This window comes from Diachasma alloeum, unplaced genomic scaffold (assembly GCF_001412515.2).
Source record: "Diachasma alloeum isolate Michigan unplaced genomic scaffold, Dall2.0 Dall_scaffold_00178, whole genome shotgun sequence".
In the NCBI taxonomy this organism is placed as follows: Eukaryota; Metazoa; Arthropoda; class Insecta; order Hymenoptera; family Braconidae; genus Diachasma; species Diachasma alloeum.
Window position 1 is genome coordinate 318,493 of NW_021680344.1, and position 15,883 is coordinate 334,375.

Here is a 15,883-nt window from a genome sequence, read left to right on the forward strand (position 1 = left end):
CCTCCCTCTTTTATAGTAATTGTTATCTGTGAAACTGGGGGCAAAGTGCTGGGTATCAGTACTTCGTTCTCCGAACACGGAGTCTTTCATACTCTCTCCATATACTGTGGGGGACCTCACGTCGTGGTCTTCCCTTGTTTTTCTGGAATTTGTTGACCTATCATGGATGAAAAAATGTAATAGAAACACGGAGCGAATTCGTTAGAAAATTTTATTGGATTTCTATTGAACTTTCTATTAGTTTTTGGCCAATTTCATTGAAATGTTCGAGAGAAAATATTCAATAGAAGAAGTCAATAGAATTTGATTTTTCTATGTAACTTATTCAATTGAGACATTTCCTGTAGAATTTTCTCGACTCAAATTTTCTCCCTTTTTTAGTTTAATTTTCTTGATCAGAAGAAAAGAAAAATAGAATGAAAAAAACTTGAGAAAATTTGAGCCGAAAAAATTCTAAAGAAAATATCTGTTGACTTTTTCTATTGAATATTTTCTATTGAACATTTCAATAGAATCGACTAAAATAGACAGTGCAATAGAAATCCAATAGAATTTTTTAACGAATTCGCTAGATTTTTCTATTGAATTTTTTCGTGCGTGAAAACGAGTGCGCGCGCTTCGCACGCGTATTGTAAAACCTTACAGTTTCTCATTTTCATTAATTTTTATCGCAATAATAATGCAGGAACAAATGAGAAATTGCTCTTGTATTGTATATTGTATAGTTATCTTTGTTAATAAATTACACGGAGAGAAATATTCAAGAAAAATTACGGAACATTTCACGTAATTCGCAAGCGAGAATCGTTTTCAGTGAATTTCTATAGGAATATAAGAGAAAAAATCTGAAACGTTCAGTAAATTTTCGGGTCTGTCACCGAAAAAATACGAAAAAGTCACGTAATTTTCCTGGAAGTTGTAAAATCTAACAGAAACTTCCAGACTTATTATGCCTCAGAACATGAAAATTCTTGGATGTTTAAGAATTTTTACGAAAAGTTCCGGAAAAATTACGAAACGTGTTGTTAAAATCTCCCCCTCATGGTGACTCATGGCTAGCCGTGAGGCCTCGGACGGATGAGTAATTTTTACGGAACAGATCGTAGAATTTACGTGACGAATGACACTTTTTATTGAATTTTACTTCGCTCCCAGATTACGTTTCGAAACGTAATTTTTACGTCTTTTTTCTGGTAATTTTTATTGAATATTTCTCTCCGTGTAGTAATATGCTTCCAAATGGTTATTTTGCACATCGTTTCCTTCTATCATGTATAATTCATTGTTTATTTCATTTTATTAAATTGAATAAGATTTCCTTTGACCTAATTTCGTCCGATTTTCAACTTAGTTGAATGTTATCAGCATCATTATTTTTATTATCTCTTTTCTTCTACACAACCGATTGTCTTTTCACAGTTCTATCTCTCCCCCCAGCCCTTCGAGAAAATTTTAATAGAATAATGTTATTTACGCATACTTGAATGAATTTGAAACATCACATTCAAAGAAACCATCAGAAAGCTCACTTTCAGGGAAATTCTTTGAAGCTTTGAAGCATGATATTTAAAGAAGCGCCCGGAATTCAAGTTTTCAATAAACACGAAATTTTTGAAAATTTTCGAATAAATCAAAATAACGTTTATTGCTATCGCCTTCACCTTTGAACGGGGTCAAAGGGTCATCCAAAAAAATTATTTAAGCCATCATTCAATCAATTTAGAACATTTTTTTTAAGTTATCGTGAAACGACCGATTTTCGAAAAAATTCCAAAATTTAAAAAACTAATCGATGAATCAAATTTTAATTAATGGCGGTCGATAGGGCTCAACAATACCTACATTTGAAAAAAAAGATTTAATTCCATTCATTCATTAGCGAACAATTGAAGAAAAACGTTAATACACACATACGTACGGACGTGGGCTAAAAATGGCATTTTCGGACTTGTTGGATCATAATGGGTGGATATAACATAAAATATCCAAAAATTAAATTTGAACGATTACAATGCTTCCATTCTGAAGCAAAAATGAACGGTTTCGACAAAGTTTTTCACAATGAGAATTTAATTGTTGAATAATTTGTTCGGAATCGTGGTAATTCTCTTCGTTTCTCTTTTGCGTTTTTTTTTATTGTTAGGGATGTTATGTACTATATACATATATACTATCTGATATATGTATTTTTGTGTTACAGTAAGAAATCAATTTCTCTTTTTTTTTACAATTACTGTAAATAAACGATTACAGTACATAAAAGAATATACATATACATCATATTATATGACTTGATAAGTGGTATAGAAGATTCAAGAATCGTTACACTGGATTTTTTAAAAGTGGATGGATTCATACATTTTTAGAAATGATTATATTCATTAGATTTGGAACGGATATTTCGATAAGCATTGGATGGCGTCAGTCCTGGTAGACTTGATTAACATTCTTTCTCGAGAATTTATCTTTATTCACTTTCGGTAGACATTTGTTAAACATGCATTCTACATTGTTTCGTTTCTCCGCGCTCTTTAAATTGAATATCTCTCACTCGATAACTTTCGTTCGAAAATTGGGAGAATAAAATTCAAAAAACAATTTTTTCGGAATTATCTTATCTCAAATTTCCGACTGGGTCATCACGTGAAACAGAGAGTTCACTAAAGGTCAGTATTACATCAGCACGATTTGCAGCTGAGACGAATAAAGTTGGCATTGTACTATGGAATTTACTTTGTTATATTTTCCATTGATCTCTTTGTTGAGCGTTGTAGTAAATCCGTATGAATAAAAAGATAACGGGGGAGGTCACCTCACATTGATGACTCGAGAATACTCATAGAGTAAACATTTTCGAGCTCCCAATGACAATCGATAAATGATGGTTTTCGGGGTTTTCCCCGAGATCAAAATTCACTCTCCCAAGTTCTTTTATGTTAAGGAAAGGTTTATTGCTTTATGTTGCTATGGGGTCTTCCCTGAGAGTGTAAAATGGGGGAAAAGTCCTCTCGGGACTTTTAATTATGGGTTTTACCCAAATGTGGGTTTTTCCCACAAGTACACCTGGCGACCAGGCGGGTCAAGAGGAAAGTCCGAGCGTTTGCTTCAGGGGGTGGAAATTATATTGCCTTTCTAGGTCTATATTAGCCCTGGGCCTCACTGGCAACCATCTTTAGTCTCTCGTAGATATTCATAGTGTCAACTACCTCCTGACTGTGTAGAGTCTTAGAGATTTTTCAATTAAAGTGTTCACATAGATAAAACATGTTTCTCATTTTTAAACCCCATAAGCCAATAATAAATATAAACTATTTCTTCGATAAACACCCCGGGTCCCAGGCTGAATCATTTTGATAAGGAATTGTATGGTGATGGGAAAAATCATGATACGAACACACATTGACCTTTATATCGCTCTGAATTTTATTTTTATTACCATATCTCCTCTCCGCCACATCATTCTTTCATATTGTGAGAAAAAACTCTCAATCTTTCGAATCCATTACATAAATTTTTCATATACAGACAATTCGATTAATTTATTAATAGCGAAAAGAGGAAAGAATGCATCTCCCATTATTTATGCAGCCGCAGTGCTGTCGGTTTTGGGAATGAGTTTGCCAGCTTCCTGTTGTACTTTCTGGACAAAATCCTGGCCCTGCTTGATAAGGTCCTGGACCTTGGGATCCTTCGAGATGGTTTCAAGGCTTTGTTTGAATGACTCGTACACTTTGTTCAACTCCTCTTGGAGTTTGTTGGCGGTGGCCTCCTCCTGGGCTGGAGCAGCCTGAACAGCATATGATGATTAGCGAATTGATTAGTTATGTTCTCTGTTTTATTAGTCATGAGAAAATTAATCTAGCTCACCTGACTGAGGCAGACGAAGAGGGCAATAGCCATAACAATCAAGTACCAACGTGCCATTTTAGTATTAATGTTGGGTGAAGGCAGGAGAAGAAATAGCCTGACTTGAAGAAACTGTGGAAGCCAACTGATGACAAGCGCTCTGGGCTTTTCTAGTTAACGCCGAGCCAGGGAGATTATCTGATAAGAAGGTCAAAAGTCATGAACTGTTATGTCGTTATTCTGTATTTATTATTTACTTATATTTGTGTTACGACGGATGAGACTATGAAGGAAATCGTACAAGTTCTCGTGTTATATAGCGTGAAAAACGCAGAGAATTATACATGCACATCATAGTAATCCCATTCAACTGACTTTACATTCTTATCGGGAGGATAAGCTTTTTGATTTTTTTTCTGCTGTCTTGTTCTTGAACATCAACATTTCTGAGAATTTCACACATTTCTTTTCACACGTGGTATTTCCAAGTGTATAGTTCAGTGACGAAAATCCTGTGAAATCATTTTTTATTCATTTCTGCTTGACTGTCTTTTCGCGAGATTATATTCCTGATTAATCATCTTTAGTAGTGATGGATATTTGTCTGATTACAACCTCGACTGGTGGCAAAATATCATGTGATATTGCGTAATAATCATTTAGACTACAAGGGTACATTTTCATACATATATACAACGAATATAATTTATTGTATTTTGTTTTGTTGATAATTTTACATATGGCATTGACACACTTAACAAAGATTACAATCATGAACTTTCAGAAGTCTGATAATTATTCAGAAGTTACTGTTCTAGAGGGTTCCACGGCGTTACGTTCCTGATGTGCTCTCGTCCGTCTGATTTCAGCTTTTGTAGAAGAATGAAAAGTATCCAAAATTCCGAGGATCAGTTCGATAACAGGTCGATGATGTGGTGAGTCGTTGTACTGTCTTATCCTCCGTGGATTGGGTATCTCGATTGATTCTTCAGAACTGAATGACAATAGCGATGCTGCAGTCGCGCTATTGATTATGAAGATGAATAGAAATCCTACCAGGATTTTTAGCAGACTTGAGATGTCCATTCTGCCGATTTGTGGTCGTCAAGACACCTTGGCGAATTCCGAGATACAGTGATTACATTGACGCACCAGCTTGTTACTTATAAGAATATCGGTTAATCAGAACAAAGCCAATGCAGCGAATTTTTTGCAAATTACGCGCTTTGACCTCGAGCTAATTACGCAAGTTGGTGAACCACTTAATTGAAATAAATTCTTACTTATTGCATTATGGAATCAGAATGGTTGTATTGTCCAACACATACGACTATTTTTGCGTTCGAATGGAAGCATTGTTATCGTTCAAATTTAAGGTTCAGATTTTTTGTGTTTTATCCCTAAAAGTCCGAATATGCCATTTTTAAATCCTGTTCGTATGTATGTGTGTATGTTTGTATGTGACGAACTTTTTTTTTAATTGGTTGCTAATAAATCCATGGAATTGAATCATTTTTTTCCAAATGTAGGTATTGTTCACCCCTATCCATTGACATTAATTAAAATTTAATCTACATATTGTATTTTGGAATTTGTGATTTAAAAATTTAATTCATCGATTAGTTTGTTAAAGGGTCTAGCGGTATAAATATGGTGAAAATGCCCCTAACGAATTTTGAACGCCAATTTTTTCTATTGTTTATCATGATAAAATATGCCTGTATGCAAATTTTCAGATTTTATCGCAAAAAAATCATCTTTTTTTAATGTCATGTTTTTTAGCCGTCAAAAAGTGTTCTAAAAATCTGAAAAATCAGAAACATATCAACCTTCATGTGATATTTTTTATTCATTTTTTTACAATAATTTCTATTTTAAAAAATTATTCACTTTTCAAAAATTCATTTTATCATGGTTATATGAAGATACAACTTTGAAAAAAATCAACACCTTTTATTTCATGTTTTTCTATTGAATAACGCGAAGAAAACTCATTTTTTGCCTGCGCCATCCTAAAAACAAATAAAATTGACAAATTTTTTGTTTTTTTTTAGTAGAAATCCGATCATAAATCATTCGTTGAGCTTCGTTAATAAATTATAATACTTTCAATAGTTATTTTACATATTATGTTAGCATATTCAATTGATATTTGTTCATATTTCTATTTATTCCCAGTTTTCTTCCCAAAAAATAAATAAAATCACCCACTTATTCTAGTTTTTCAGTAAAAATCGACGGAGGGAATTCTCTTTTTGGGGTTTCAATAGCTCATTCACCCCACGTGACGAAGGGACTCATCTCTATATTATAAAAATCCACATCAACTTCTGGTGATAAAAATTTGGTACTTAAAATTAAGAGCAAAAAATTAACGGTTATCGGGGTCATGTGTAAGTCATATGGGGGTTGGCGAGCGGAGCGAGCAGGGGGCACAGCCCCCTAGTATACAATAAAAATATATCAATTAATATATATGAATCGATAAATGTAATTTTCCAAGAGCTTTATAACTGAAAATTGAAGATTCATTTTCCGTGAAATGATAGAATAATGCGAACAATCTAAAAAAATCAAATTTGTGGACAAATATTCAGTGATTATACTGGCATAGTATGTAAAATAACTATTAGAAGTGTTAGACTTTATTAACGAGGCCCAATGAATGATTTATAAATGGATTTCTAATAAAACACCTCAAAATTTGTCAATTTTATATTTTTCAATAAGGCGCAAGCAAAAAATTGGAGTTTTCTCCCGGTTATCCTATAGAAATACGTGAAATAAGAGGTGATGATTTTTTTTAAAGCCGTGTCTTCATCTAATCATGTTAAAACGAATTTTTGAAAAGTGAATCTTTTTTTTTTAAGGGGAGACTACTATGAGCTTCAAAAGTCGCGGGTCATTGAAGTGAGATTTCTCATACATTGAAGAGCGATTATATATGTGTAAAAACAGATAATTAGTGCAAAAAAATTAATTGTCTATTGTTCAATTGCCCCGCACACGATTACAATAGACCAAGGCCCTTCAACTTTTTAGCTACAGAGGTTTCTATTTTTTCAACATTTTTGAAAAAATAGGTGGAATAATAATTACGAATTAGTTTTTTGAAATTCGACTCTTACACAGCTAATTTCGTCTTGTTTAAAATTAGCATATTTCGTAACGAGTGCAAAAAAGTGTTTTTTGGCGAGTGGGAGGTTTATATCACGAGCCGAAGGCGAGTGATATAATCCCACGAGCTAAAAAACATTTGTTCACGAGTTACGAACAATATTTTTCATCACAATGGGGCGGAAAGTGGACCTTTAGGCACGCGAAGCGTGCCGAAAAGTTCACTTTTCGTCACAGCGTGATGAAATAGTATATTTCGTAACGAGTGCAAAAAACATTTGTTCACGAGTTACGAACAATATTTTTCATCACAATGGGGCGAAAATTGGACTTTTAGGCACGCGAAGCGTGCCGAAAAGTTCACTTTTCGTCACAGCGTGATGAAAAAAAATTTACGCCATTCATGTAAAATAGGTGGAAAAATTATCTTCAAAATATTTAACATATATTCTCGATTCTTTCAGAAACATTTTCGGGCTATTTTACATGAATGGTGCATTTTGTTATAAAAAAATAACAAAATTAGCTGTGTAGGTGTTGAATTTCAAAAAACTAATTCGTAATTGTCACTCTACATATTTTTTCAAAAACTTTGAAAAAAAACCTTTAGCTCAAAAATTGGAGGTCCTGGACTATTTTTAACATTTTATGCGTCTGCGGGGCAAACGAACAATGAACAATTAATCGTCTTTAATGTGTGAGAAATCGCATTTCAATGGCCCGTAACTTTTAAAACTCATAGTAGTTTCTCCTTAACATAGTAGGCTCTACTATGTAACATAGTAATTATTGCTATGTCCATAAGACCTATTACCATTGGGGAGCTTACCATGCCCTATAGTAACCATTATGATGTTTCATGGTAGCCATTACCAAATCAATAGTAATACTTACAAATCTTTGGTAACGTTTACTATGTGCGGATTCCGACATAGCAATATTTACTATTTGAGATCGCAACGTAAATGTGAGAGCCACCATGTGGGCTCTAAACTAACTACTCTTAGAGGCCAACCAATGAAATCACTAGGAGCGAACCAATGATAGGCGTCAATCAATGAGATCACTCGGTTCTCCTTGATCTCATTGGTTGGCCCCCAAGAGTAGTTAGTTTAGAGACCTCTTGATGGCTCCTACGTCTACTTTGCGATCGCGAATTTTATTTTCTCCGTGTAGGTCAAAATAGCTATTTTCGTTACAAGCCCGAAAAAAAATTTTCTGACGAGTGTGAGGGTTACAGACCGAGACGGAACCGAGGAATGGAATCAAGAGTCAGAAAAGTTGTTTTTGGCTGAGTGACGAACATAATTTTTCTGCCCAATATCCGTAAACGGCGGTTGATGGACCCAAAGTGTTCGACGTTAACGACGTTTTACGGACAGTGTGATGAAAAATCATTTTCCGTACTGCTCTTCACTTTTCCTCGTCCGGGGATTGGTATTAGCCCTTCCCCGAACTCGTAAAAGTGAAAATCACAACGGAAAAATACCGTTCACGAATAGTGCCATGGAGTTTTTCTACTCGCGTAGTTGGCCAGCCCTCGACTATGGCTCAGACGCCAACTCCACGCGAGTAAAAAACCCCATGTCACTTGTCCTGAAATATGCTATTTCAGATTTCAGCGTGTCAAATAATAAACTGCAGGGCTCAGAAAATACGTTGAATATTTGAAAAGTTCAGCTATAACTGGGACATTCTCCTTAGATCCAATTCACAGTAAATGTCGAAGTATATAAAAAAGATGCGTGGCTATTCGCCCTTCTAGGATAAGTTGGATTGGAGGTAATATCATTGCAGTACTACTAAACCCACATAGATTCATTATACCATCATGCTTTATTCAGACATTGTTGGAACTGAATTGATTAAACAATAATTAATACTGTAACATTATGATCTAAATTTATGAGCAATCTAAGTACTTCAGAACAATCATTATCACTGACAATGGTGAACTGACAAGCCAGGTGACTTACGATCAGAGTCAAAAACTTCAAACCATTTTTTTCGTTTTAAGAAATTATTCTGCAAAAATAGAATTCTCACAGCCTTCATTGCCGTGTTAAGAAGATTGGATCTCTGATGATAAGTTATATGGCCTGCTAACGAACTACGTGTTATCAAGCATCTATGACTTATGAAACTACTGGAAACTGCGGCACTAAAAGTATCCTTAATTTTTCCAATAAGAGAATTGCACCATCATATGACAATCCCAAATTGTAAAACATACTACTAATTTTCTATATTTGTAGAGCAGTCAGAATAGCACTGAGATTTAGTCCCGGATGCTGGAGGATGAAAGTTCTAACGTCTCCACCAGACTTCTAAACGAGGATAAATCGTAAATAGCAGATCTTCATATATTGTCGTCGTGTTTAAACTATCGGACTATCGGAGTTAGAGAACCTGGGCGCATAAAAAAACAGAAGGTTGAAGAAATCTATTTTATTTCTGAGATCAAATATTAATCCTCTAAGGTGAATGGACGTTTCCACTAGGGGTGCGCACGAAACCCAAATTAGATTTCATTTTGAAGGGATCGTTTCGCTCTAAAACAATATGGAAATTTTCGAGACAGTCTCAGTCAGACGATACGATACTATGCCTTTTGAGACTGAGACAGTTCCAAAAATTTCCATGCTTTTTAGCGCGAGACGATCTCAAAGTGAAGTCTCGTGCGCAGCCCTATATTTTTCACCACTCTATGCACTTTCCGTAAAAATTGCCCGTCCCCACTCCGCCTGACAAGCCGACTTTCACCTGAGAGGATTAAGACGTACGTGTACTTACGGCTCATTCGTCATCGTCATCGCTCTCATAACCTGCGAAAGGTTGTGGATTCAAATCGCTTGATGAGGGGGCTGGTGCAGACGAACCTTCATCCTTGGACGGTAACGGTGCTGATCCCGGTGTTGCGGGCGATGGATTGTTCTCATTCTTCGGCGATTTGTTATCACAGGAGTTGATTACCAATTCAACGTTAGGTGAAGCCGCGGAATTAACTGACTGTCCGGACTTGGAACCTGATTGGCCACATGTATTTGAATCTTTATATGATATTTTAATTGATGGTCTTGACTTGCAGTCAGAAGAGGATGCAGATAGTAATCCTGGAATAGGTAGGGACTGTACAGAGGCTCCCAACTGTGGAAATTCTTCTACTAGCTGAGAAATCCATGCGGTGAACTTATCTACGGGTAAACAAAGTTCTCCCGATGATGAACTTGATTGCAAGGCGTCACGAAGTTTTCCAGTGAGAAGACCGCTCACATTGAATAGCGACAATGTGGGATTATCATCCTCAAGTTTCGCGCACAAACGGCCTGGATCATTAAATGATGAATGTAGATCGTTCAAAGCACCGGTAACAGCACCAAGCCAATTTACAATCGATCGGCTAAGGGCAGACAACGAACGAATAGTCTTAATTTTCTTCTGTATCATGAGCTTACACCTGGGATCAGTGACGTTGGTTCTTGCTGCGATCATTTCAATGTCCTGAGAAGAAAGGTTTTCTATCTTTTTTTCGAACTCCTCAAGTAGTACGGTTTGCTGATTATTGGCACCCGACAACTTTCCTAGTAAGTGAAGCATTTTTGAGAGGGTATACTTGAGAAGTTCATCGGAGCTAGACTCATTGGGATCTATTTTCTCTTTAATTCCATCATTACCAGCACCATTGTCACCACTATCTTGATAGCTCATATATGGATAATCAATACCACCACCATTATCACCCTTCTTGATCGGTTCCTTGTTGTGGCCTTCATGATTGACAATCGACATGTCATCCGATTGTTTCAATACATACAACAGTAGTGATGGCAAGTCATCAAGTAGTAGCTTTGCTAAACTTGGACCTGTCGATGTTGCATTACCATCGGAGGATTTGCCCCCTTGGCCTGGCCAGTTCAGTTCGCTTAAGTCGTTTAGGGTTGTTTGAGCGCACTTCAGGAAATTCGCGATATCGCGAATAATTCTTAAGAGAACTCCTTTGCCCTTGAATTGAATGTTAGAGTCTACACATTTACAGAGTTTTTCGCTTGGCTTTGAATCTGAAGAGCGTCTCATTCTACCGAATAGCTCTGGCAGCCTACTACTCCTCCCATCGGTCGAAATCTGTAAGGTTACACTCTATCAGCTCAAAATATCGAACGAAATTATCGCAATTACTTCGAACAGAATTCTGGTTTGCCAAAGAGGAAACCTGGATTTGAGTGCTAGAGAACACCAGCTCACGTGGGGAATTAATTATTGCACTGACCGCAAAATAGTATATTTCGTAACGAGTGCAAAAAGTTTTTTGGCGAGTGGGAGGTTTATATCACGAGCCGAAAGCGAGTGATATAATCCCATGAGCTAAAAAACATTTTTTCCCGAGTTATGAACAATATCTTTCATCACAATGTGGCGGAAATTGGACTTTGAGGCACGCGGAGCGTGCCGAAAAGTTCACTTTTCGTCACAGCGTGATGAAAATCAATTTTATCAAGAGGATTTTCTTTGAACCAACTATCATTTGTTTGTTCAAATAAACATGATTTCATAGTGAATACCAGTTATGTCTTCTTAAGATACATTTGATTGGGAGAAATCGAACTACTCTAGAATTGAAGTACCTTCTATTTGTCGCAATAATGAGAATATTTGATTTCATTCTAGCCAAAAGTTCGCTAACTCCAGAAATTCGTTGGTTTACTCAAAAATCAAAATTATTCTCATCACTAAATACGTTGCTATTTCAATCAACACGATCATACGTTATTCCAAGTCAATTATAATTGAAGTGAGCATTTCGTATGTCGAATTGTTACGCGACAAAAGCTTTGAGATTGTAGTAAAATGTCGTTGATTTGAAAAAAGTTTAGATTTTTTTACTAAAAAAATGGCATTAGTTTGCAATAACAGAATCACATATTACGGTAATTCAACACACACCTGGATATCACAAATTTCGTTCAATATGATGTACGGAATGCCCAATTGAAACATCGGCTTCATTCGAAAAAACAACATTCAATTAATTGCTCAATGCAAAAAACTCCTAGGTACGAATTTTTGATCAATAGATGAAAGTAGAAAGTTCCTTGACTGGAGATTATGTTAGTTTTAAAAAAATTGAACTTTTCCATTTTTGTGGTGAATACATGTGACTTGATGCCAAGGACCGTTTTATTTGATTCAATAAATGTATCTCCAGAAGAAATAATTGATATTCAGCGTAAGATCTTATTTATTTAAAATTCATTCAAGTATATAATACTTGTTCCAAGAAAGACACATCTCAATAAAAATAATTTTTTCTATCAGTGTGAAGTAAGATTTATAATGCACTGAAGATCCATTATATATGTCTAAAAATGAATGATTAGTGCAAAGAAATTAATTGTTTTTGTTCGTTTGGCTAGCAGACGCTTGAAGTGTTAAAACTAGTCCAATTTTTGAGCCACAAAGATTTTGTTTTTCAAAAATTTTGAATAAAGTGTGCAATAGCCATTACGAGTTAGTTTTTTGAAATTCGACTCCTACACAACTAATTTCGTTTTTTCATTTAAAAAATTGTACCATTCATGTAAAATAGCCAGAAAAATGATCCTCAAAATATTAAAAATATATTCTCGATTCTTTCAGAACGATTTTTCGGGCTATTTTACATGAATGGTGCAATTTTTTATATTAAAAAATAACAAAATTAGTTATGTAGGAGTCGAATTTCAAAAACCTAGCTCGTCATTGTTATTGTATATATTTTTTCAAAAATTTTGGAAAAAAAACCTCTGTAGCTCAAGAATTAGAGGCCCTGGAATATTTTAAATATTTTAAGCGTCGACGAGGCAGACGAACAAAAACAAATAATTTTTTTGCACTAATTATTAGTTTATAGACATATATAATCGATCTCCAATGTATGAAAAATCTCACTTCAATAGTCCGCGACCTTTAAAACTCATGGCAGTCTCCCCTTAAGTGGAGCGGGAGTATATAAGCTGAGGTTATTAGTTCGGCAAGAAGCATTTAAGGTAATTAGAATTTCTACACACCTGAGAAATATCGCCATCAGCAACTGATTTGGAGATTCGTTCTGCCGCTACAGCTGATGATTCCGGTCCAATTTCAATCGTACGTATTTGTTGTTCTGTTCCAGCTAATTCCTTCGTTTTTACGAAAGGACTAGCACATGATAGACTAATCAAAGACCCAGTGGTCAGGAGAACTGCAGGTAAAAGTGAACTTAGTGGAATTCTCATGATGGACCCACTTGAGCTGTCTGATGTCCTCTCCAGCATTCGAATTGAGTTTATATACTCATTCGGCTCGAGGATTCAACTGATACGACACGTTCGATCGTGTCGGCACATATCAACATGATGATTTGAAAGTGATTTCAATCTGATCATATCTTCAGTGCGTGATATTAAAATTTACTTCCTTGAGCCTACGTGTTCCTTCGGTAAATAACAATTCTTAGCACAAACATTTAATTTTTAAAAGAATATTTATCAATTCAAAAATATTCTCGTGCGATATTTATTTATCAAGTCCATTAGCCAAATACATTTCAAGAGCAAAGTGGTAAATTGGTTTAAGACGAAAAATCCATTTTTTTGCTCAATTTCGAAACTAATGTGATGGGTTGTTGGTTGCTCGCTTCGCTTGCTGCCAAAAGTGGGTGCACGGGTTGATGACGGCGGGTTGAAGTAAGTGTGACCCATTGAGGCCGCACCACGAGCTTCCAGATTCGTCTATTCTATATAGGCAATTACGTTTTTGCTTGCCAATGAAAGCATTAAATCCGTTCAATTTTTACATTTCCTAATTTTTCTAGCAAATTATGTCGAACTAGCGAACGGATGCTTTGTGCCCGTCGCTAGATTGATTTATACTATATTATTTTATTTTTTCGCCTTTTCCGTCTTCAGAATTAGATTAAGTTAATTCGATTTATTCTTATTCTTGATATATATATTTTTGGCAACTGTAAAACTGCACCTTTTTACGGCCCTACCGACGAATAACCCCATCAAATATCTTTTCGAATAATGAAAGAATACCCATCAATTCGAATTCTATCTTTGTCTTTTGATAGAATGATGAATGTAATGAATGAAGCATTAAAAGCAAAAATCACGAATTGAAGACTGAAATTTTTTAAAAATGGATAATCAGCTAGAAAATGGAAACATTAATTTTTCTTTATTTGTGTCGGTGGAAACATAGAATTGCTGTTTTTTACATATAAGAAGGGTATGGGGGTTTTCAAGTTTTATGATCTCATTTTAATGAGGAGTAATATTGGGTTGGGGAAAAAGTAATTTCGGTTCTTCCTAATAGATGGCATTAAAGTTGTATATCTCTAGTAATGCTTATTCAATGAAGCCATACTATAGTATGTTTAGAAGGTTACAGTCTATAGAACATCCTAGAGTACAAAGTAGCGTCATTCGTTTACTCATTCAAAAATTATTGCGCTTTGATAATGGAGATTCCAGAAGGCCACTTTCGTCACATTTTGCTTTTTTACTTCCGAAAAGGAAAAACTGCAGCGCAGGTTCATCGAAAATTGTGTAGTGTTTATGGTGATGAGTGCTTAAGTGAACGCCAGTGTCAGAATTGGTTTGCTCGATTTCGTTCCGAAAACTTCGATCTTAAAGATGAACCTTGAAACAATCGTTAAAAAATTCGATGAAATTCTTAATGAAATCGAGGTAGACCGACATATTTCATCACGCGACATTGCTACGAAACTAAACGTCGACCATAAAACAGTTTTGAACCATTTACATAAGACTGGATACCAAAAGAAACTCAATACTTGGGTTCCACATGAATTAATGTCGAAAAATTTAATGGACCGAGTTTCCATTTGTGAATCCCTGCTGAAACGAAACGAAATCGAGCCATTTTCGAAACAAATGATTACGGGCAATGAAAAGTGGCTCACGTATGAGAATAATGTGCGAAAGAGATCGTGGTTAAAGCCCGGAGAAGCTTCACAAACAGTTGCGAAGCCCGTATTGACGCCAAGGAAGGTGATGCTGAGTGTTTGGTGGGATTGGAAGGGTATTGTTCATGCTGTTCAGCTGCTCGAACCTGGCCAAACCATTAATTCGACTGTCTACTGTCAACAACTAATGCGACTGAAGCAGGCGATTGAAAAAAAACCGCCAGAATTGATCAATAGGAAAGGCGTCGTCTTCCATCACGACAATGCTAGACCGCACATATCTTTAGTGACTCGTCAAAAACTGAGAGAGTTTGGCTGGGAAGTTTTGATGCATCCACCGTATAGCCCTGATCTTGCCCCGTTGAACTATCATTTGTTCCGGTCTCTGCAAAACTCTCTTAATTGTGTAAAGCTGGGTTCAAAAGAGGCTTGTGAAAATCACTTGGTTCAGTTTTTCGCCCAAAAACCTCAGAAGTTCTACAGTTACGGAATTATGGTTTTACCAGAGAAGTGGCAAAAAGTCATCGATCAGAACGGCACATATATCATTGATTAGTGTTTAAAATTTATATTAACAAATTCACTTTGAAAAACATGAAAAAAAACCGAAATTACTTTTTCTCCAACCTAATATCTTGGTGTTCACATCGACTATTTAATAAAATGTTCAAAGCACTTTGATATTTAGATCGAAAAAGCTAGAGAACCAAGCAAGTCACTCGGCTTTTTGTTATTTGTTATTTTGCTATTGATCAGACCTTTGCTCACCTACGCATGTGAAATCTTGTGGAATATGGGCGCCCATCAGATGGAATGCATTGGAGTTCTCGAGAGGAAATGCTTGAGAGCCTGCCGGTTTATGTACAGATCGGCTCACAGCAACTATTTTCACCAAGTCAGTAACAAAATGTTGTATGGCAAGGCGGAAATCCCTCGAATAGACAATTTTATTCTTCGCCGCGCGCGTAATTA

At 35.8% G+C, this 15,883-nt stretch overlaps 1 protein-coding gene across 2 annotated transcripts; it reads right to left on the bottom strand.

Annotated features, from left to right (window-relative positions):
- Positions 1-8,780: 8,780 nt before the first annotated feature.
- LOC107040501 lies at positions 8,781-13,258 on the bottom strand. Of its 2 annotated transcripts, none has more exons than XM_015260622.1 (3): positions 13,008-13,258; positions 9,757-11,085; positions 8,781-9,290 (listed from the first exon to the last, which is right to left on the bottom strand). In XM_015260622.1, the coding sequence occupies exons 1-2, from the start codon at positions 13,251-13,253 to the stop codon at positions 9,760-9,762; spliced, it is 1,572 nt and encodes a 523-aa protein (XP_015116108.1). In that variant the 5' UTR covers positions 13,254-13,258; the 3' UTR covers positions 8,781-9,290; positions 9,757-9,759. The 2 variants fall into 2 exon arrangements, with proteins under 2 accessions (XP_015116108.1, XP_015116099.1); XM_015260613.1 differs by having other exon boundaries at positions 8,781-9,372.
- Positions 13,259-15,883: the final 2,625 nt, after the last annotated feature.